This window comes from Cherax quadricarinatus, chromosome 92 (genome assembly GCF_038502225.1).
Source record: "Cherax quadricarinatus isolate ZL_2023a chromosome 92, ASM3850222v1, whole genome shotgun sequence".
NCBI lineage: Eukaryota > Metazoa > Arthropoda > Malacostraca > Decapoda > Parastacidae > Cherax > Cherax quadricarinatus.
In genome coordinates, this window is record NC_091383.1 from 11,624,442 (window position 1) to 11,648,949 (window position 24,508).

Consider the following 24,508-nt stretch of genomic DNA (forward strand, 5'->3'; position numbering starts at 1 on the left):
ACAGTAGCTCGGAACCTAACCTCTTGTATAAGCAGGGCCCTACTGTAGCTCGGAACCTAACCTGTTGTATAAGCAGAACCCTACTGTAGCTCGGAACCTAACCTGCTGTATAAGCAGGGCCCTGCAGTAGCTCGGAGCCTAACCTGCTGTATAAGTAGGGAACCTAACCTCTGTTCATTGCCCTGTACGTCAACATGACCAGGGACCCAACAAAAAACAATATCTTTGTGCTTGATAGAGATACGGCGTAGCCAAAGTTGGATACAAAGAACTAGGGGGTGAGGTGTATCAAATTTTCGTATAGCCTGTAAAGCAGTAAGGAAGTCTGAAACAACCACAAATGGTGACACAGGCATAGATGCAATATAGATAAGTGCTGCAAGAATGGCAAACAATTCAGCAGTAAAAATGCTAGCCGAGAATAGTAAATTCCCTCGCACGACACTGTCCGGAAGCTCTGCTGCGTATCCAACGCCATCAGAAGACTTAGAACCATCTGTGTACACTGCGATGACATGAGAATGAGAGTGGAAGTGGTCAAGAAAGAGAAAGCGGGAAGCTACCATAGGCAGTTGGGCTTTCGCGCATGGTAGTGAGAAAGAACAGGCACGAACAGCTGGAACTTCACAGGGGGGTAGGGAAAAGTGAGATTCTACATGAACATAGAAAGGTGGTAACTGGAGGGAAGACAACAGCGAATGTAGTTGAATATAAAGGGACGGAGTAAACAGGGGCGACGAACAAATAATGTCTACTAACATCGGTGACTATTCTATATATCGAAGGATTGCAGAGGTCATGAGAGCGAACATAATAGCGAAAGCAATTGGCATCACGGCTATCGGACAAGGATGGAATATTCTCTTCTGCTTAGAGGCTCTGAACAGGCTAGAGAGAGTAGCAGGAGCGGTCGCTGAATAGATCTGGTCACCATAATCGAGTTTCAATAAAATGAGGGTGGAATGTAGGCGAAGGAGAGTTCGAGGATCAGCTCCCCATGAAAGATGAGCAAAGGTTTTAAGAAGGTTCAGCCGGCTGTGACAAGTTGCCTTCAGAGAGGTAATGTGAGGTTTCCAGGATAACCTACGGTCAAAGAGGAGGCCCAGAAACCTGATTGTATCACGTTCAGGGATACGGAAGCCATAGAGGTACAAATGATGATCGGAGATGACAGAGCGTCTAGTGAAAGTAATTTGGCGAGTTTTAGTATTGGAAAATTTAAACCCATGTGTGGTGGCCCAATTGGAAACACGGTCGACCGCATGCTGGAGAGAAACACAAAGAGGTGACAGTCAGCGCCTGCACAAGCTATAGCGAAGTCATCAACATAGAGTGATGACCAAATATTGGATGGAAGAGAAGCCAAATCATTTATAGCAAGGAGAAAAAGTGTTGTGCTCAGAACACATCCCTGGGGGACACCTTCAGCTTGGACAAAGTCTGGGGACAGCATATTATTATCCCGAACAAAGAAATGCCTGTCAGTTAAAAAATTCTTAAGGAAGGATGGTAGATTGCCTCGGAGGCCTAAGGAGTGGGCTTGGGCTAAAATATTATACCTCCAAGTTGTGTCATATGCCTTCTCAAGGTCAAAAAATATGGCAATAACTGAGTGGTTATTCGCAAAGGCATTACGAAGATACGTATCCAAGTGTAGTAAGGGGTCTATGGTAGAACGTCCCTTACGAAAGCCATATTGACGAGTGGAGAGACTGTTGTGTGTCTATAAATACCACATTAAACGTCGATTTACCAGACGTTCCATCACCTTGCTAACTGCACTGGTAAGAGCAATGGGACGATAATGGGAGGCATCATGTACAGTAGTACCCGGTTTGGGGAAAGGGAGAACAATGGCAGATTTCCACAGCTGTGGAAGAACTCCTTGTGACCAAATAAGATTAAAGAGCTGTAAGAGGACTGCAAGGGCTGATTGATGTAAACGTTGTAACATCCGAATATGAATGTCGTCAGGCCCAGCTGCCGATGATTGACAAGTTGAGAGTGTCGCCTCCAGTTCCAGAAGTGTAAAAGGCACATTGTAAGATTCTTCTATATGAGAAGAAAAGTCTAAGGGCGCTAACTCTCTGGCAGACTTTGAGGAAAGAAATGAGGGGCATAGATGGAGCACCTGAGAAATACGGACCAGATAATTACCAATTTTAATGGCAACATCAAGAGGGTTTGCTATATGAACACCGGCAACTCACAGAACAGGAGCCAGATTGGGAGAGTATTTACCACTCAGTTTCCGTACTTTTTTCCAGACTGCACTCAGAGAGGAAGCAGAGGTGATGGTGGAAATATAATCTCGCCAGCAAGTGCGTTTAACATCACGGATGACACGGCGAGCGACTGCTCACTTCTGCTTAAAATCAAGAAGTCTCTGTGGTTCTATTATACCGGTACCTGCCCCACGCAGCACGTTTCAAGCACAAGCAGGAGACCACCACGGCACGCACTTCTGAGAATGCCTGCCTGAGGTTTGGGGTATAGGTTGAGAAGCTGCGGTTAAAACTGAGGTCGAGAAGAGATGTAAAAGCTCATTAATGGAGGACGAAGAAGGAACCTTACTAAAATCAGTTAGTTGCGAGTAAAGGTCCCAATTTGCTCAATCAAATTGCCAGCGTGGGCTACGAAAAGGTGGTGAATATGAAAGAGTAAGAATGATTGGAAAATGATCACTGTCATGTAAATCCGGGAGGACAGACCAGGCGAAGTCTAGTGCAGTAGAGGAAGAGCAGAACGAGAGATCGATGCAAGAGAGAGTATGAGTACGAGGATCACAATGGGTGGGAGTACCCATATTTAAAACATGGAGGGGGTGAGAAGCGAGAAAAGCCTCCAACTGAATGCCACGGGAGTCACAGTGAGACCTTCCCAAGAGGAAATGGTGGGCATTAAAATCGCCAAGTAACAGAAGTGGTGATGGCAAGGAAGAAACCAGAGCGGCCCATGTCCTTTCGCATGCTATTTCATTACTTTTTAACAAGTCAATAGAGACTAGCACCTTCCCGAAACTACTCAAGATGGCAAGGGTTACACCAATACATAAAGGTGGTGACCCTACAGACTTAAACAACTATAGGCCAATATCTAACTTACCATTGCTATCCAAAATCTTTGAGAAACTCGTGTACAAGAGACTGTATTCATTTATAACGGCTCAAAACATACTCAACCCCTGCCAGTTTGGATTCAGGAAAAATAAAAGCACTAATGATGCAATCATAAAAATGCTAGATCTGCTTTACACAGCATTGGAAAATAAGGAATATCCACTAGGAATTTTTATTGACCTAAGAAAAGCTTTTGACACAGTAAACCACCAAATCCTACTCCACAAACTTGACCACTACGGTATAAGAGGCCATGCGCTTGCTTATTTCAAATCTTACATTACTAATAGGTATCAGTACGTCACCATTAAAGACACAGCATCAGCAACACGGCCACTTGATACTGGAGTTCCGCAGGGAAGTGTCCTTGGTCCCCTGCTCTTCCTCATATACATCAATGACCTTCCAAACGTATCCCAACACCTGAAACCCATTCTCTTTGCTGATGACACGACTTATGTCATCTCTCACCCTAATCTTGCCACCCTCAACACCATTGTGAATGAGGAGCTGATTAAAATATCGACTTGGATGACAGCCAATAAACTTACGCTTAACACTGACAAAACTTACTATATTATGTTTGGTAGCAGAGCAGGAGATGCACAAATTAACATTAAGATTGACAACACTCTAATTACCAGAAATAATGGGGGAAAATTCCTAGGCTTATACCTTGACAACAACCTGAATTTCAGCACCCATATCCAGCATATAGCCAAAAAAGTATCCAAAACGGTTGGGATCCTCTCCAAGATACGATACTACGTGCCGCAAAATGCCCTTCTCACACTATACCACTCACTTATTTATCCATACCTCACCTATGCTATTTGTGCTTGGGGATCAACTGCAGCAACACACCTAAAGCCAATAATAACCCAACAAAAAGCTGCAGTAAGAATAATCACTAAATCCCATCCCTGGCAGCACACCCCCCCACTCTTCAAAGATCTAAACTTACTCCCAGTTCAGTACATCCACACTTACTACTGTGCAGTCTACATCTACAGGGCCTTAAACTCTAATATCAACCTTGACCTAAAACGCTTTCTTGATAGTTGTGACAGAACCCACAGGCATAACACCAGACACAAACATCTCTACGACATTCCCCGTGTCCGACTAAACCTTTACAAAAATTCAATGTATGTCAAAGGCCCTAAAATCTGGAATACCCTACCTGAGAACTCTAGAACTGCAGACACATTCATCACCTTCAAAACTACCATTAGAAAACATCTTATCTCCCTGATACACCCTGTCAACTAACTACACGAATACCACCTGGTGGTTCACACTTACACTCACTCACTCATTTGACCATAAACAGAAATATTAATCTCAATCTTAAAATAATGAATCCTGTGATACTCCAATACTGAAACTATATACTGTGCCAAAACAAAAGCATTCACATTGCTAAACTCATAAACTAGTATTTAGTCACTTAGCCATAAGACCAACTTACCTCATAATTTGTAATATTTTACAATTAAGAATAAAACTAAGTATGCCCGAAATGCCTAGCCATGCTAAGCGTTCTAGTGGTACACTCTGTAATCACATTTTTACTACATGTAAACCAAACAATAACCAAATTTCTATAAACTCAGCATTGTAATCCTTATAGAGAATAAACTTTGAATTTGAATTTGAATTTGAAATGCAACATCTGGGATAGATAATGCCCGAGGAGAGAGATACAAAGAACATATTGTATACCACTTATTCAAGTGGATACGGGCTGCAGTGTAATGCAGCAAAATATGAACAAATACCTGACAGTACGGAATATCAGTGTGTATAAGAGATGCACTTTCATTAAAGGTTCCATCAGAAAAAGGATCCGAAGAATACAGTAAATCATAGCCTGAGATGGGGTGGAGAACAGTGGAGTGTAATTTTGATTCTTGTAAGCAAACACCAATAGGGTTAAACCGGGAGAGCAACATTTGAAGCTCACCCCGATTACCTCTGAGGCCGCGGATATTCCACTGTAAACAGGCCATGATTGGAAACGAGAAAGATACAAGAAATCTGCAGGTAAAGGTACCTACTGACTAGTGGGGTTAGAAAAGTCCATATGTGGTGGCAGCGGAAAACATTCAAGCAGCGAAGGAATGGGGCACTGCAAAAATAGGAGTTGTGCAGATGAAGGAGAAGGAAGAGGAGGAACAGGAGGAGGGTCAGTGTCCATTGATGGTTTAGTCTCTTCAGTATATTCTGAGATAGCTTCCAGTGTTTTGGAAGACAAAGACGTTGTATGGGAGACATTGCAGATGGAAGGAGGAGGGTGAATAAAGATTGGAACAGCAATGGACTGTACCAGAGTAGGGGGGCACGAAAGGGTAGAGGGAACTGGAGAAGTGTGGGCAGAGACAGAAGAGAAAGAAACCTGGGAGTGGGCAGAAGAGGAAGAAATTTGGGAGAGGACAGGGGATGAAGGTAAAGTAGGAGGAGTAGGGTGAACCTCCACATTTGTAATAGAGCCAGTGAGAGGCAAAGGACCACGTACAGAGACTGGAAAGGTAAAATGTGGAGGTAGAAGAAGGGAAGGAGGGGGGCATAGGAGATTTGAGCAATGGGGATTTTTTGGGCTTCTGAGAAGTAGATTGGAGACTGGGAGGTGTTGTATGAGGTCTTGTTGTTACCGGAACTTGAGGGGGAAAACATGAAGAAGTGAGAACAAACTGAGGTGTTGAGGTAGGGACTTCTGAGTCCAGGATAGCAAAAGAATGAGAGACAGGAGGCTGCAGAAGATGGAACCCCAGAGGTTGGGGGACATTTAGAAACACGAGAATAAGAAACACGGGATAGTCTTCCCTGGAGATTATTGCAACCCAGGATTTCAAATGGTCTGTTATCCTGGGTGTAAAGGGAGCAAAATAAACACAGCAGAAAAACTTTTGACTTATATTATCCTTCACCAATTTAGAACAGAAGTATGTACACTATATACACTATGTACAGCGATAGGTATTAGTGCACTCCATGGTAAGCAAGGCAGAATAGAAGCCGCTAGAGAGCAGACCGTGCTTCAGCCAGCTCTAGAATGGGAATGACAAGGGCAGACAGGAGAGTGGTACCCACATAACCTCTGCGATTGCCGAAACCATCTTCTTATTGGTACTGGTTGAACGACGGGGCCCCATCGTCAACCCTCAGTCACCTGGTTCACTGGTTGGGGGAGATAGCCTGTAAATGAGGGTGTGTACATGCACCGAATAAAGGTTACGTACTCTTTGCATGCCACAGAGGTGTAGATGAGAAACTGCCATGGAATAAGAGAAACCTTCTGCTTCTTTTAGGCAACGGATTTCTTGCTTATTTAAGTAAACTTGGCAACGGTGAGAGTAAGATGGGTGAGCCTCATGACAATTAAGGCAAGTGGGAGGTAGACTACAAGACATATTGGAATGGTCATCGGCACCACAGACTGGGCATTGGGCTATAGACCTGCAATATTTTGCTGGATGACCAAAACCCCACCTTTCGAACTTGTAAACGATGTCCCACTATATAAACAGTGGATGGGAGTTCACAGCAGTTGAATGTTAATCAAGCTACATTGCAAGGGTAACGTCTCCACCCACGGGCAGGGAGGACATAAGTGTCTACTTTTAGGATTGGGAGATCTTGGAGTTCCAGCTATTCTAGAATGTCGTTGCCACATGTCTGGAAATTCTGTTGGACAATGGTATGGTGCAGAATAACAGCCCCCCTACAAAAATTGAGGGAATGATGTTGACAGGAATAGTAGTGACAGAAATAGTATCGATATTTGAAAGAAGATAAAGGTCATGAGCTTGGTTAGCATTCTGGACAGTGATGATGCATGTACCACTCTTGAGAGCATGAAAGGATATATCTCTTCCAACATGGCATATGAGCGCCTTGCCAATACTATGGTCGGGGAGATAGGCAGTAGAGGAAGTTGGTCATAAACTAAAGAATTTAGTCCATTGTGCATTCCGAAACTGAGCGTGGACAGAGAGTGCATGACATGTAGGTCTTTTCTGAGTAGAACGAGAAGGAAGCAAAGAAGTATCATCAGGCAATTGTCGTGGGTGTTTAGGAGTGGGACCAGAATTGGTCCGACGTGGGATGGGCTGGTGATTCGAAAATTGCCGCACTGTAGAGGGAGAGGCTTGAAGCACAGTCAAAGAAGAGTGAAGGTCAGAAGTATTAAAGGAATCAGTCGAGACCCCGGTACCTGAAGCGAGTGATGAAACAGCACCAGCAAGAGGTACAGGGGCATTAGAAGTGTCAGAAGAGTGGTCAAAAAATGAGTCAGGGTCAGAACGGGGTGCAGTATCAAGAAGAGGCCCGGGGGTAGCAGGTTCATGGATTGGGTCCTCCATGGTTAGGTTACTTTTTTTGTTTTTTAAGAAAAAGAAAGAAAAAATAAAAATAAAAAAAAGAACAAAAAATAGGGGGGAACGGGGGAGGAATAGCTCCTAGGAGGAATGAAAGGGCCGGAAATCTCCCTCCGCGCCCAAGAGGACCTCAACACTGTAAGTAGCCATACACAACCTGTGCCATACCCTACCCTTCATGCCAGTATGCCAGCAATCCAGGACAGCAACCTCACATCTGCCGAGCTACCTCGGTGGACAAACGAGAGGGTGGCCGGATATCCATCACAAAGCATATCTCTTTTGGCCACCAACCCCCGGAATCCGAAAGGTGGCCTCTGGAGATACACCCGTCACTCGAAAGACACCCAAAGCCACCCCCCCCCCCTCCGGTAGACCGGAGATGTAGATGAATGGTTCAGACCGAAGATGGAACGGGACATCTCCAGACGATCCAGATTCCACGGCAAACTACACCACCGCCAAGAACCTCAACGGAATGGGATGGACCCCAGTACCCTGTCCCCTACCTAGGAACCAGTGTGCCTGTGGGTAGAATCACAAAGGCCAAAAAGAGGAAAGGAATAAGGGAGGGATGGGGAGGAGGAGGAAAGAGAAAAGGGAGGATAGGGATAGGGAAGGGGGGATTGGGGGTAATTAGGTTCGGTCTGAGGAAGGAGACCAACAGGTCTAATTCCTCAGACCAGGAGCCTCTTCACTGCGCCAAAGAGCCCCCCTTGAAGAGGCCCGGAATGTAGCCTGCTGCATAAGCCAGGCCCTACAGTAGTCCGGGTTCGATTCCTGGCGAGGGTAGAAACATTGGGCGTGTTTCCTTACGCAGGTTTTTAATGTTCTCCATCAGTAAAATAGGTACCTGGGTGTTAGTGGACGGGTGTGGGTCTCATCCTGGAACCAAACTGACCTAATTTGCTGGAAATGCTTTGCATAACAAGGGTCTATCTATATAGTAGTATGTCACTGATGTCAGCTATGGTCTGTATACCTTGTACATGTACTTGTATACCTTGTACATGTACTTGTATACTTTGTACATGTACTTATATACCTTGTACATGTACCTGTATACTTTGTACATGTACTTATATACCTTGTACATGTACTTGTATACCTTGTACATGTACTTGTATACCTTGTACATGTACTTGTATACCTTGTACATGTACTTGTATACCTTGTACATGTACCTGTATACTTTGTACATGTAGAAATAAAAATATTATAAGTATTGTTATTATTGTTATTATTCTTTCCTTGCTGTATAAGCAGGGCCCTACAGTAGCCTGGAACTTAGCCTGCTGTATAAGCAGGGCCATACAGTAGCCTGGAACTTAGCCTGCTGTATAAGCAGGGTCCTACAGTAGCCTGGAACTTAGCCTGCTGTATAAGCAGGGTCCTACAGTAGCCTGGAACTTAGCCTGCTGTATAAGCAGGGCCCTACAGTAGCCTGGAACTTAGCCTGCTGTATAAGCAGGGCCCTACAGTAGCCTGGAACTTAGCCTGCTGTATAAGCAGGGCCCTACAGTAGCCTGGAACTTAGCCTGCTGTATAAGCAGGGCCCTACAGTAGCCTGGAACTTAGCCTGCTGTATAAGCAGGGCCCTACAGTAGCCTGGAACTTAGCCTGCTGTATAAGCAGGGCCCTACAGTAGCCTGGAACTTAGCCTGCTGTATAAGCAGCCCTACAGTAGCCTGGAACTTAGCCTGCTGTATAAGCAGGGCCCTACAGTAGCCTGGAACTTAGCCTGCTGTATAAGCAGGGCCCTACAGTAGCCTGGAACTTAGCCTGCTGTATAAGCAGGGCCCTACAGTAGCCTGGAACTTAGCCTGCTGTATAAGCAGGGCCCTACAGTAGCCTGGAACTTAGCCTGCTGTATAAGCAGGGCCCTACAGTAGCCTGGAACTTAGCCTGCTGTATAAGCAGGGCCCTACAGTAGCCTGGAACTTAGCCTGCTGTATAAGCAGGGCCCTACAGTAGCCTGGAACTTAGCCTGCTGTATAAGCAGGGCCCTACAGTAGAACTTAGCCTGCTGGAGCCTGGTATAAGCCCTACAGTAGCCTTAGCCTGCTGTATAAGCAGGGCCCTACAGTAGCCTGGAACTTAGCCTGCTGTATAAGCAGGGCCCTACAGTAGCCTGGAACTTAGCCTGCTGTATAAGCAGGGCCCTACAGTAGCCTGGAACTTAGCCTGCTGTATAAGCAGGGCCCTACAGTAGCCTGGAACTTAGCCTGCTGTATAAGCAGGGCCCTACAGTAGCCTGGAACTTAGCCTGCTGTATAAGCAGGGCCCTACAGTAGCCTGGAACTTAGCCTGCTGTATAAGCAGGGCCCTACAGTAGCCTGGAACTTAGCCTGCTGTATAAGCAGGGCCCTACAGTAGCCTGGAACTTAGCCTGCTGTATAAGCAGGGCCCTACAGTAGCCTGGAACTTAGCCTGCTGTATAAGCAGGGCCCTACAGTAGCCTGGAACTTAGCCTGCTGTATAAGCAGGGCCCTACAGTAGCCTGGAACTTAGCCTGCTGTATAAGCAGGGCCCTACAGTAGCCTGGAACTTAGCCTGCTGTATAAGCAGGGCCCTACAGTAGCCTGGAACTTAGCCTGCTGTATAAGCAGGGCCCTACAGTAGCCTGGAACTTAGCCTGCTGTATAAGCAGGGCCCTACAGTAGCCTGGAACTTAGCCTGCTGTATAAGCAGGGCCCTACAGTAGCCTGGAACTTAGCCTGCTGTATAAGCAGGGCCCTACAGTAGCCTGGAACTTAGCCTGCTGTATAAGCAGGGCCCTACAGTAGCCTGGAACTTAGCCTGCTGTATAAGCAGGGCCCTACAGTAGCCTGGAACTTAGCCTGCTGTATAAGCAGGGCCCTACAGTAGCCTGGAACTTAGCCTGCTGTATAAGCAGGGCCCTACAGTAGCCTGGAACTTAGCCTGCTGTATAAGCAGGGCCCTACAGTAGCCTGGAACTTAGCCTGCTGTATAAGCAGGGCCCTACAGTAGCCTGGAACTTAGCCTGCTGTATAAGCAGGGCCCTACAGTAGCCTGGAACTTAGCCTGCTGTATAAGCAGGGCCCTACAGTAGCCTGGAACTTAGCCTGCTGTATAAGCAGGGCCCTACAGTAGCCTGGAACTTAGCCTGCTGTATAAGCAGGGCCCTACAGTAGCCTGCTGAGCAGGGCCCTACAGTAGCCTGGAACTTAGCCTGCTGTATAAGCAGGGCCCTACAGTAGCCTGGAACTTAGCCTGCTGTATAAGCAGGGCCCTACAGTAGCCTGGAACTTAGCCTGCTGTATAAGCAGGGCCCTACAGTAGCCTGGAACTTAGCCTGCTGTATAAGCAGGGCCCTACAGTAGCCTGGAACTTAGCCTGCTGTATAAGCAGGGCCCTACAGTAGCCTGGAACTTAGCCTGCTGTATAAGCAGGGCCCTACAGTAGCCTGGAACTTAGCCTGCTGTATAAGCAGGGCCCTACAGTAGCCTGGAACTTAGCCTGCTGTATAAGCAGGGCCCTACAGTAGCCTGGAACTTAGCCTGCTGTATAAGCAGGGCCCTACAGTAGCCTGGAACTTAGCCTGCTGTATAAGCAGGGCCCTACAGTAGCCTGGAACTTAGCCTGCTGTATAAGCAGGGCCCTACAGTAGCCCTACAGTAGCCCGGAACTTAGCCTGCTGTATAAGCAGGGCCCTACAGTAGCCTGGAACTTAGCCTGCTGTATAAGCAGGGCCCTACAGTAGCCTGGAACTTAGCCTGCTGTATAAGCAGGGCCCTACAGTAGCCTGGAACTTAGCCTGCTGTATAAGCAGGGCCCTACAGTAGCCTGGAACTTAGCCTGCTGTATAAGCAGGGCCCTACAGTAGCCTGGAACTTAGCCTGCTGTATAAGCAGGGCCCTACAGTAGCCTGGAACTTAGCCTGCTGTATAAGCAGGGCCCTACAGTAGCCTGGAACTTAGCCTGCTGTATAAGCAGGGCCCTACAGTAGCCTGGAACTTAGCCTGCTGTATAAGCAGGGCCCTACAGTAGCCTGGAACTTAGCCTGCTGTATAAGCAGGGCCCTACAGTAGCCTGGAACTTAGCCTGCTGTATAAGCAGGGCCCTACAGTAGCCTGGAACTTAGCCTGCTGTATAAGCAGGGCCCTACAGTAGCCTGGAACTTAGCCTGCTGTATAAGCAGGGCCCTACAGTAGCCTGGAACTTAGCCTGCTGTATAAGCAGGGCCCTACAGTAGCCTGGAACTTAGCCTGCTGTATAAGCAGGGCCCTACAGTAGCCTGGAACTTAGCCTGCTGTATAAGCAGGGCCCTACAGTAGCCTGGAACTTAGCCTGCTGTATAAGCAGGGCCCTACAGTAGCCTGGAACTTAGCCTGCTGTATAAGCAGGGCCCTACAGTAGCCTGGAACTTAGCCTGCTGTATAAGCAGGGCCCTACAGTAGCCTGGAACTTAGCCTGCTGTATAAGCAGGGCCCTACAGTAGCCTGGAACTTAGCCTGCTGTATAAGCAGGGCCCTACAGTAGCCTGGAACTTAGCCTGCTGTATAAGCAGGGCCCTACAGTAGCCTGGAACTTAGCCTGCTGTATAAGCAGGGCCCTACAGTAGCCTGGAACTTAGCCTGCTGTATAAGCAGGGCCCTACAGTAGCCTGGAACTTAGCCTGCTGTATAAGCAGGGCCCTACAGTAGCCTGGAACTTAGCCTGCTGTATAAGCAGGGCCCTACAGTAGCCTGGAACTTAGCCTGCTGTATAAGCAGGGCCCTACAGTAGCCTGGAACTTAGCCTGCTGTATAAGCAGGGCCCTACAGTAGCCTGGAACTTAGCCTGCTGTATAAGCAGGGCCCTACAGTAGCCTGGAACTTAGCCTGCTGTATAAGCAGGGCCCTACAGTAGCCTGGAACTTAGCCTGCTGTATAAGCAGGGCCCTACAGTAGCCTGGAACTTAGCCTGCTGTATAAGCAGGGCCCTACAGTAGCCTGGAACTTAGCCTGCTGTATAAGCAGGGCCCTACAGTAGCCTGGAACTTAGCCTGCTGTATAAGCAGGGCCCTACAGTAGCCTGGAACTTAGCCTGCTGTATAAGCAGGGCCCTACAGTAGCCTGGAACTTAGCCTGCTGTATAAGCAGGGCCCTACAGTAGCCTGGAACTTAGCCTGCTGTATAAGCAGGGCCCTACAGTAGCCTGGAACTTAGCCTGCTGTATAAGCAGGGCCCTACAGTAGCCTGGAACTTAGCCTGCTGTATAAGCAGGGCCCTACAGTAGCCTGGACCTTAGCCTGCTTAGCCTGCTGTATAAGCAGGGCCCTACAGTAGCCTGGAACTTAGCCTGCTGTATAAGCAGGGCCCTACAGTAGCCTGGAACTTAGCCTGCTGTATAAGCAGGGCCCTACAGTAGCCTGGAACTTAGCCTGCTGTATAAGCAGGGCCCTACAGTAGCCCTGGAACTTAGCCTGCTGTATAAGCAGGGCCCTACAGTAGCCTGGAACTTAGCCTGCTGTATAAGCAGGGCCCTACAGTAGCCTGGAACAGCCTGCTGTATAAGCAGGGCCCTACAGTAGCCTGGAACTTAGCCTGCTGTATAAGCAGGGCCCTACAGTAGCCTGGAACTTAGCCTGCTGTATAAGCAGGGCCCTACAGTAGCCTGGAACTTAGCCTGCTGTATAAGCAGGGCCCTACAGTAGCCTGGAACTTAGCCTGCTGTATAAGCAGGGCCCTACAGTAGCCTGGAACTTAGCCTGCTGTATAAGCAGGGCCCTACAGTAGCCTGGAACTTAGCCTGCTGTATAAGCAGGGCCCTACAGTAGCCTGGAACTTAGCCTGCTGTATAAGCAGGGCCCTACAGTAGCCCTACAGTAGCCTGGAACTTAGCCTGCTGTATAAGCAGGGCCCTACAGTAGCCTGGAACTTAGCCTGCTGTATAAGCAGGGCCCTACAGTAGCCCTACCCTGGAACTTAGCCTGCTGTATAAGCAGGGCCCTACCCTGGAACTTAGTATAAGCAGGGCCCTACAGTAGCCTGGAACTTAGCCTGCTGTATAAGCAGGGCCCTACAGTAGCCTGGAACTTAGCCTGCTGTATAAGCAGGGCCCTACAGTAGCCTGGAACTTAGCCTGCTGTATAAGCAGGGCCCTACAGTAGCCTGGAACTTAGCCTGCTGTATAAGCAGGGCCCTACAGTAGCCTGGAACTTAGCCTGCTGTATAAGCAGGGCCCTACAGTAGCCTGGAACTTAGCCTGCTGTATAAGCAGGGCCCTACAGTAGCCTGGAACTTAGCCTGCTGTATAAGCAGGGCCCTACAGTAGCCTGGAACTTAGCCTGCTGTATAAGCAGGGCCCTACAGTAGCCTGGAACTTAGCCTGCTGTATAAGCAGGGCCCTACAGTAGCCTGGAACTTAGCCTGCTGTATAAGCAGGGCCCTACAGTAGCCTGGAACTTAGCCTGCTGTATAAGCAGGGCCCTACAGTAGCCTGGAACTTAGCCTGCTGTATAAGCAGGGCCCTACAGTAGCCTGGAACTTAGCCTGCTGTATAAGCAGGGCCCTACAGTAGCCTGGAACTTAGCCTGCTGTATAAGCAGGGCCCTACAGTAGCCTGGAACTTAGCCTGCTGTATAAGCAGGGCCCTACAGTAGCCTGGAACTTAGCCTGCTGTATAAGCAGGGCCCTACAGTAGCCTGGAACTTAGCCTGCTGTATAAGCAGGGCCCTACAGTAGCCTGGAACTTAGCCTGCTGTATAAGCAGGGCCCTACAGTAGCCTGGAACTTAGCCTGCTGTATAAGCAGGGCCCTACAGTAGCCTGGAACTTAGCCTGCTGTATAAGCAGGGCCCTACAGTAGCCTGGAACTTAGCCTGCTGTATAAGCAGGGCCCTACAGTAGCCTGGAACTTAGCCTGCTGTATAAGCAGGGCCCTACAGTAGCCTGGAACTTAGCCTGCTGTATAAGCAGGGCCCTACAGTAGCCTGGAACTTAGCCTGCTGTATAAGCAGGGCCCTACAGTAGCCTGGAACTTAGCCTGCTGTATAAGCAGGGCCCTACAGTAGCCTGGAACTTAGCCTGCTGTATAAGCAGGGCCCTACAGTAGCCTGGAACTTAGCCTGCTGTATAAGCAGGGCCCTACAGTAGCCTGGAACTTAGCCTGCTGTATAAGCAGGGCCCTACAGTAGCCTGGAACTTAGCCTGCTGTATAAGCAGGGCCCTACAGTAGCCTGGAACTTAGCCTGCTGTATAAGCAGGGCCCTACAGTAGCCTGGAACTTAGCCTGCTGTATAAGCAGGGCCCTACAGTAGCCTGGAACTTAGCCTGCTGTATAAGCAGGGCCCTACAGTAGCCTGGAACTTAGCCTGCTGTATAAGCAGGGCCCTACAGTAGCCTGGAACTTAGCCTGCTGTATAAGCAGGGCCCTACAGTAGCCTGGAACTTAGCCTGCTGTATAAGCAGGGCCCTACAGTAGCCTGGAACTTAGCCTGCTGTATAAGCAGAGCCCTACAGTAGCCTGGAACTTAGCCTGCTGTATAAGCAGGGCCCTACAGTAGCCTGGAACTTAGCCTGCTGTATAAGCAGGGCCCTACAGTAGCCTGGAACTTAGCCTGCTGTATAAGCAGGGCCCTACAGTAGCCTGGAACTTAGCCTGCTGTATAAGCAGAGCCCTACAGTAGCCTGGAACTTAGCCTGCTGTATAAGCAGGGCCCTACAGTAGCCTGGAACTTAGCCTGCTGTATAAGCAGGGCCCTACAGTAGCCTGGAACTTAGCCTGCTGTATAAGCAGGGCCCTACAGTAGCCTGGAACTTAGCCTGCTGTATAAGCAGGGCCCTACAGTAGCCTGGAACTTAGCCTGCTGTATAAGCAGGGCCCTACAGTAGCCTGGAACTTAGCCTGCTGTATAAGCAGGGCCCTACAGTAGCCTGGAACTTAGCCTGCTGTATAAGCAGGGCCCTACAGTAGCCTGGAACTTAGCCTGCTGTATAAGCAGGGCCCTACAGTAGCCTGGAACTTAGCCTGCTGTATAAGCAGGGCCCTACAGTAGCCTGGAACTTAGCCTGCTGTATAAGCAGGGCCCTACAGTAGCCTGGAACTTAGCCTGCTGTATAAGCAGGGCCCTACAGTAGCCTGGAACTTAGCCTGCTGTATAAGCAGGGCCCTACAGTAGCCTGGAACTTAGCCTGCTGTATAAGCAGGGCCCTACAGTAGCCTGGAACTTAGCCTGCTGTATAAGCAGGGCCCTACAGTAGCCTGGAACTTAGCCTGCTGTATAAGCAGGGCCCTACAGTAGCCTGGAACTTAGCCTGCTGTATAAGCAGGGCCCTACAGTAGCCTGGAACTTAGCCTGCTGTATAAGCAGGGCCCTACAGTAGCCTGGAACTTAGCCTGCTGTATAAGCAGGGCCCTACAGTAGCCTGGAACTTAGCCTGCTGTATAAGCAGGGCCCTACAGTAGCCTGGAACTTAGCCTGCTGTATAAGCAGGGCCCTACAGTAGCCTGGAACTTAGCCTGCTGTATAAGCAGGGCCCTACAGTAGCCTGGAACTTAGCCTGCTGTATAAGCAGGGCCCTACAGTAGCCTGGAACTTAGCCTGCTGTATAAGCAGGGCCCTACAGTAGCCTGGAACTTAGCCTGCTGTATAAGCAGGGCCCTACAGTAGCCTGGAACTTAGCCTGCTGTATAAGCAGGGCCCTACAGTAGCCTGGAACTTAGCCTGCTGTATAAGCAGGGCCCTACAGTAGCCTGGAACTTAGCCTGCTGTATAAGCAGGGCCCTACAGTAGCCTGGAACTTAGCCTGCTGTATAAGCAGGGCCCTACAGTAGCCTGGAACTTAGCCTGCTGTATAAGCAGGGCCATACAGTAGCCTGGAACTTAGCCTGCTGTATAAGCAGGGCCCTACAGTAGCCCGGAACTTAGCCTGCTGTATAAGCAGGGCCCTACAGTAGCCTGGAACTTAGCCTGCTGTATAAGCAGGGCACTACAGTAGCCCGGAACTTAGCCTGCTATATAAGCAGGGCCCTACAGTAGCCCGGAACTTAGCCTGCTATATAAGAAGGGCCCTACAGTAGCCCGGAACTTAGCCTGCTATATAAGCAGGGCCCTACAGTAGCCCGGAACTTAGCCTGCTGTATAAGCAGTGACTAGATATAGACATGTAAAAGTTCATTACCTTTGTAACTTGTTCTGCTATCAAAACTTTGGGGCCCAGTCCCTGGACCCATTATGTACCTCTAATATTGAGGTACAGTCCCAGAACCCATTATGTACCTCTAATATTGAGGTACAATCCCTGGACCCATTATGTACCTCTGTAATGTTGAGGTACAGTCCCTGAACCCATTATGTACCTCTGTAATGTTGAGGTACAGTCCCTGAACCCATTATGTACCTCTGTAATGTTGGAGTACAGTCCCTGAACCCATTATGTATCTGTGTAATGTTGAGGTACAGTCCCTGAACCCATTATGTACCTGTGTAATGTTCAGGTACAGTCCCTGTACCCATTATGTACCTCTGTAATGTTGAGGTACAGTCCCTGTACCCATTATATTCCTCTGTAATGTTGTGGTACAGTCCCTGAACCCATTATGTACCTGTGTAATGTTGTGGTACAGTCCCTGAACCCATTATGTACCTGTGTAATGTTGAGGTACAGTCCCTGAACCCATTATGTACCTCTGTAATGTTGGGGTACAGTCCCTAAACCCACTATGTACCTCTGTAATGTTGAGGTAGAGTCCCTGAACCCATTATGTACCTCTGTAATGTTGAGGTACAGCCCCTGGACCCATTATGTACCTCTAATATTTTGACTACCTCCCACAGGATGGGTTTGAGGTGCATAATAAAGATATTTAACTAACCTTAGAATATTATTGTACTTAGCTTACAGTCAATATATTGTGAACATATTGTAGGCTGCCTGAATAACTGAAGAATGGTAATAACTGAAGAATGGTAATAACTGAAGAATGGTAATAACTGAAGAATGGTAATAACTGAAGAATGGTAATAACTGAAGAATGGTAATAACTGAAGAATGGTAATAACTGAAGAATGGTAATAACTGAAGAATGGTAATAACTGAAGAATGGTAATAACTGAAGAATGGTAATAACTGAAGAATGGTAATAACTGAAGAATGGTAATAACTGAAGAATGGTAATAACTGAAGAATGGTAATAACTGAAGAATGGTAATAACTGAAGAATGGTAATAACTGAAGAATGGTAATAACTGAAGAATGGTAATAACAGAGAACCGCTGTATGAGCGAAATGGTGTGAAGTACTGTAATATACTGTGTAATATACTGTGTAATATACTGTGTAATATACTGTGTAATATACTGTGTAATATACTGTGTAATGTACTGTGTAATATACTGTGTAATATACTGTGTAATATACTGTGTAATATACTGTGTAATATACTGTGTAATATACTGTGTAATATACTGTGTAATATACTGTGTAATGTACTGTGTAATATACTGTGTAATATACTGTGTAATATACTGTGTAATATACTGTGTAATATACTGTGTAATGTACTGTGTAATATACTGTGTAATATACTGTGTAATATACTGTGTAATATACTGTGTAATATACTGTGTAATATACTGTGTAATATACTGTGTAATGTACTGTGTAATATACTGTGTAATATACTGTGTAATGTACTGTGTAATGTACTGTGTAATATACTGTGTAATATACTGTGTAATATACTGTGTAATATACTGTGTAATGTACTGTGTAATGTACTGTGTAATATACTGTGTAATATACTGTGTAATGTACTGTGTAATGTACTGTGTAATATACTGTGTAATGTACTGTGTAATATACTGTGTAATATACTGTGTAATGTACTGTGTAATGTACTGTGTAATATACTGTGTAATGTACTGTGTAATATACTGTGTAATATACTGTGTAATGTACTGTGTAATGTACTGTGTAATATACTGTGTAATGTACTGTGTAATATACTGTGTAATATACTGTGTAATGTACTGTGTAATGTACTGTGTAATATACTGTGTAATGTACTGTGTAATGTACTGTGTAATATACTGTGTAATGTACTGTGTAATATACTGTGTAATATACTGTGTAATGTACTGTGTAATGTACTGTGTAATGTACTGTGTAATATACTGTGTAATGTACTGTGTAATGTACTGTGTAATGTACTGTGTAATATACTGTGTAATGTACTGTGTAATGTACTGTGTAATATACTGTGTAATATACTGTGTAATGTACTGTGTAATGTACTGTGTAATATACTGTGTAATGTACTGTGTAATATACTGTGTAATATACTGTGTAATGTACTGTGTAATGTACTGTGTAATATACTGTGTAATGTACTGTGTAATATACTGTGTAATATACTGTGTAATGTACTGTGTAATGTACTGTGTAATATACTGTGTAATGTACTGTGTAATGTACTGTGTAATATACTGTGTAATATACTGTGTAATATACTGTGTAATATACTGTGTAATATACTGTGTAATATACTGTGTAATATACTGTGTAATATACTGTGTAATATACTGTGTAATATACTGTGTAATATACTGTGTAATATACTGTGTAATGTACTGTGTAATATACTGTGTAATATACTGTGTAATATACTGTGTAATATACTGTGTAATATACTGTGTAATGTACTGTGTAATATACTGTGTAATATACTGTGTAATATACTGTGTAATATACTGTGTAATATACTGTGTAATATACTGTGTAATATACTGTGTAATGTACTGTGTAATGTACTGTGTAATATACTGTGTAATGTACTGTGTAATGTACTGTGTAATATACTGTGTAATATACTGTGTAATATACTGTGTAATATACTGTGTAATGTACTGTGTAATGTACTGTGTAATATACTGTGTAATGTACTGTGTAATGTACTGTGTAATATACTGTGTAATGTACTGTGTAATGTACTGTGTAATATACTGTGTAATGTACTGTGTAATATACTGTGTAATATACTATGTAATGTACTGTGTAATGTACTGTGTAATATACTGTGTAATGTACTGTGTAATATACTGTGTAATATACTGTGTAATGTACTGTGTAATGTACTGTGTAATATACTGTGTAATGTACTGTGTAATGTACTGTGTAATATACTGTGTAATGTACTGTGTAATATACTGTGTAATATACTGTGTAATGTACTGTGTAATGTACTGTGTAATGTACTGTGTAATATACTGTGTAATGTACTGTGTAATGTACTGTGTAATGTACTGTGTAATATACTGTGTAATGTACTGTGTAATGTACTGTGTAATATACTGTGTAATATACTGTGTAATGTACTGTGTAATGTACTGTGTAATATACTGTGTAATGTACTGTGTAATATACTGTGTAATATACTGTGTAATGTACTGTGTAATGTACTGTGTAATATACTGTGTAATGTACTGTGTAATATACTGTGTAATATACTGTGTAATGTACTGTGTAATGTACTGTGTAATATACTGTGTAATGTACTGTGTAATGTACTGTGTAATATACTGTGTAATGTACTGTGTAATATACTGTGTAATATACTGTGTAATGTACTGTGTAATGTACTGTGTAATATACTGTGTAATGTACTGTGTAATGTACTGTGTAATATACTGTGTAATATACTGTGTAATATACTGTGTAATATACTGTGTAATGTACTGTGTAATATACTGTGTAATGTACTGTGTAATGTACTGTGTAATATACTGTGTAATATACTGTGTAATATACTGTGTAATATACTGTGTAATGTACTGTGTAATGTACTGTGTAATATACTGTGTAATATACTGTGTAATATACTGTGTAATGTACTGTGTAATATACTGTGTAATATACTGTGTAATATACTGTGTAATATACTGTGTAATATACTGTGTAATATACTGTGTAATATACTGTGTAATATACTGTGTAATATACTGTGTAATATACTGTGTAATATACTGTGTAATGTACTGTGTAATATACTGTGTAATGTACTGTGTAATATACTGTGTAATATACTGTGTAATATACTGTGTAATATACTGTGTAATGTACTGTGTAATATACTGTGTAATGTACTGTGTAATATACTGTGTAATATACTGTGTAATATACTGTGTAATATACTGTGTAATATACTGTGTAATGTACTGTGTAATATACTGTGTAATATACTGTGTAATATACTGTGTAATATACTGTATAATATACTGTGTAATATACTGTGTAATATACTGTGTAATATACTGTGTAATATACTGTGTAATATACTGTATAATATACTGTGTAATATACTGTGTAATATACTGTGTAATATACTGTGTAATATACTGTGTAATATACTGTGTAATATACTGTGTAATATACTGTGTAATATACTGTGTAATATACTGTGTAATATACTGTGTAATATACTGTGTAATATACTGTGTAATATACTGTGTAATATACTGTGTAATATACTGTGTAATATACTGTGTAATATACTGTGTAAGATACTGTGTAAGATACTGTGTAATATACTGTGTAATATACTGTGTAATATACTGTGTAATATACTGTGTAATATACTGTGTAATATACTGTGTAATATACTGTGTAATATACTGTGTAATATAAATAGTTAAAACCAACAAAGTGAAAAATGAGACTACTTCAGCCCAGTCAGTGACTACTTCAGCCCAGTCAGTGACTACTTCAGCCCAGTCAGTGACTACTTCAGCCCAGTCAGTGACTACTTCAGCCTAGTCAGTGACTACTTCACTCAAATAAACACATAAATTTTAACACACCGAGCTGTTACATAATTATTGTACGTGTCTTCATTATAGGGTATGACCGTTCAAGGATGTTCAGTGATCAGCCACGAGGATCCGAACTACTGGCAAAACCCTCACAAATTTAACCCGAGTCGCTTCTTGGACGACAGTGGAAAGTTTGTGTCCCAGAAGGAAGGTTTCTTCCCATTTGGAACAGGTAGGTTCTTGACTTATATGATCACTACTGTTGCAACATTCTGTACTGTGTACACTTACTTTAACTGATCATTTTATCTAGTTCTTAAATTATTCACAAATAATCCATACGTACGAGAAGGAAGCTTTCTGACGACATTTTGATCCATCTTGGAGCATTAACCAGACACACTAACACACGAAGGTTAGAGAGCAAGTATAGTAGAGCAGACCAGTATATGGTATACCAGAGGAGACCAGTATATAGTATACCAGAGGAGACCAGTATATGGTATACCAGAGGAGACCAGTATATGGTATGCCAGAGGAGACCAGTATATAGTATACCAGAGGAGACCAGTATATGGTATGCCAGAGGAGACCAGTATATAGTATACCAGAGGAGACCAGTATATGGTATACCAGAGGAGACCAGTATATAATATACCAGAGGAGACCATTATATAGTATACCAGAGGAGACCAGTATATAGTATACCAGAGGAGACCAGTATATGGTATACCAGAGGAGACCAGTATATGGTATGCCAGAGGAGACCAGTATATAGTATACCAGAGGAGACCAGTATATGGTATGCCAGAGGAGACCAGTATATAGTATACCAGAGGAGACCAGTATATGGTATACCAGAGGAGACCAGTATATAATATACCAGAGGAGACCATTATATAGTATACCAGAGGAGACCAGTATATAGTATACCAGAGGAGACCAGTATATAGTATACCAGAGGAGACCAGTATATAGTATACCAGAGGAGACCAGTATATAGTATACCAGAGGAGACCAGTATATAGTATACCAGAGGAGACCAGTATATAGTATACCAGAGGAGACCAGTATATAGTATACCAGAGGAGACCAGTATATAGTATACCAAAGGAGACCAGTATATAGTATACCAGAGGAGACCAGTATATAGTATACCAGAGGAGACCAGTATATAGTATACCAAAGGAGACCAGTATATAGTATACCAGAGGAGACCAGTATATAGTATACCAGAGGAGACCAGTATATAGTATACCAGAGGAGACCAGTATATAGTATACCAGAGGAGACCAGTATATAGTATACCAAAGGAGACCAGTATATAGTATACCAGAGGAGACCAGTATATAGTATACCAGAGGAGATCAGTATATAGTATACCAGAGGAGACCAGTATATAGTATACCAGAGGAGACCAGTATATAGTATACCAGAGGAGACCAGTATATAGTATACCAGAGGAGACCAGTATATAGTATACCAGAGGAGACCAGTATATAGTATACCAGAGGAGACCAGTATATAGTATACCAGAGGAGACCAGTATATAGTATACCAGAGGAGACCAGTATATGGTATACCAGAGAAAACCAGTATATGGTATACCAGAGGAGATCAGTATATAGTATACCAGAGGAGACCAGTATATAGTATACCAGAGGAGACCAGTATATAGTATACCAGAGGAGACCAGTATATAGTATACCAGAGGAGACCAGTATATAGTATACCAGAGGAGACCAGTATATAGTATACCAGAGGAGACCAGTATATGGTATACCAGAGGAGACCAGTATATAGTATACCAGAGGAAACCAGTATATGGTATACCAGAGGAGACCAGTATATAGTATACCAGAGGAGACCAGTATATGGTATACCAGAGGAGACCAGTATATAGTATACCAGAGGAGACCAGTATACAGTATACCAGAGGAGACCAGTATATGGTATACCAGAGGAGACCAGTATATAGTATACCAGAGGAGACCAGTATATGGTGTACCAGAGGAGACCAGTATATAGTATACCAGAGGAGACCAGTATATAGTATACCAGAGGAGACCAGTATATAGTATACCAGAGGAGACCAGTATATTGTATACCAGAGGAGACCAGTATATAGTATACCAGAGGAGACCAGTATATAGTATACCAGAGGAGACCAGTATATAGTATACCAGAGGAGACCAGTATATGGTATACCAGAGGAGACCAGTATATAGTATACCAGAGGAGACCAGTATATAGTATACCAGAGGAGACCAGTATATAGTATACCAGAGGAGACCAGTATATAGTATACCAGAGGAGACCAGTATATAGTATACCAGAGGAGACCAGTATATAGTATACCAGAGGAGACCAGTATATAGTATACCAGAGGAGACCAGTATATGGTATACCAGAGGAGACCAGTATATAGTATACCAGAGGAGACCAGTATATAGTATACCAGAGGAGACCAGTATATAGTATACCAGAGGAGACCAGTATATAGTATACCAGAGGAGACCAGTATATAGTATACCAGAGGAGACCAGTATATAGTATACCAGAGGAGACCAGTATATAGTATACCAGAGGAGACCAGTATATAGTATACCAGAGGAGACCAGTATATAGTATACCAGAGGAGACCAGTATATAGTATACCAGAGGAGACCAGTATATAGTATACCAGAGGAGACCAGTATATAGTATACCAGAGGAGACCAGTATATAGTATACCAGAGGAGACCAGTATATAGTATACCAGAGGAGACCAGTATATAGTATACCAGAGGAGACCAGTATATAGTATACCAGAGGAGACCAGTATATAGTATACCAGAGGAGACCAGTATATAGTATACCAGAGGAGACCAGTATATAGTATACCAGAGGAGACCAGTATATAGTATACCAGAGGAGACCAGTATATAGTATACCAGAGGAGACCAGTATATAGTATACCAGAGGAGACCAGTATATAGTATACCAGAGGAGACCAGTATATAGTATACCAGAGGAGACCAGTATATAGTATACCAGAGTAGACCAGCATATGGTATACCAGAGGAGATTAGTATATAGTATACCAGAGGAGACCAGTATATAGTATACCAGAGGAGACCAGTATATGGTATAACAGAGGAGATCAGTATATAGCATACCAGAGGAGACCAGTATATAGTATGCCAGAGGAGACCAGTATATGGTATACCAGAGGAGATCAGTATATAGTATACCAGAGGAGACCAGTATATAGTA

The 24,508-nt window shown here is 44.2% G+C and overlaps 1 protein-coding gene across 2 annotated transcripts in view; it reads left to right on the forward strand.

Moving 5' to 3' along the window:
• Positions 1 to 24,508, forward strand: part of LOC128705483 (cytochrome P450 2L1) — a 309,064-nt gene that overhangs the window by 223,503 nt on the left and 61,053 nt on the right. Inside the window, exon 10 of one of the 2 annotated variants that reach the window (XM_070104507.1) lies at positions 21,341 to 21,485. The exons of the other annotated variant lie outside the window; for it this stretch is intronic. Coding sequence (XP_069960608.1) covers positions 21,341 to 21,485 — 145 coding nt within the window. The remainder of the gene's footprint in view (positions 1 to 21,340; positions 21,486 to 24,508) is intronic. 2 annotated transcript variants of the gene reach the window in all.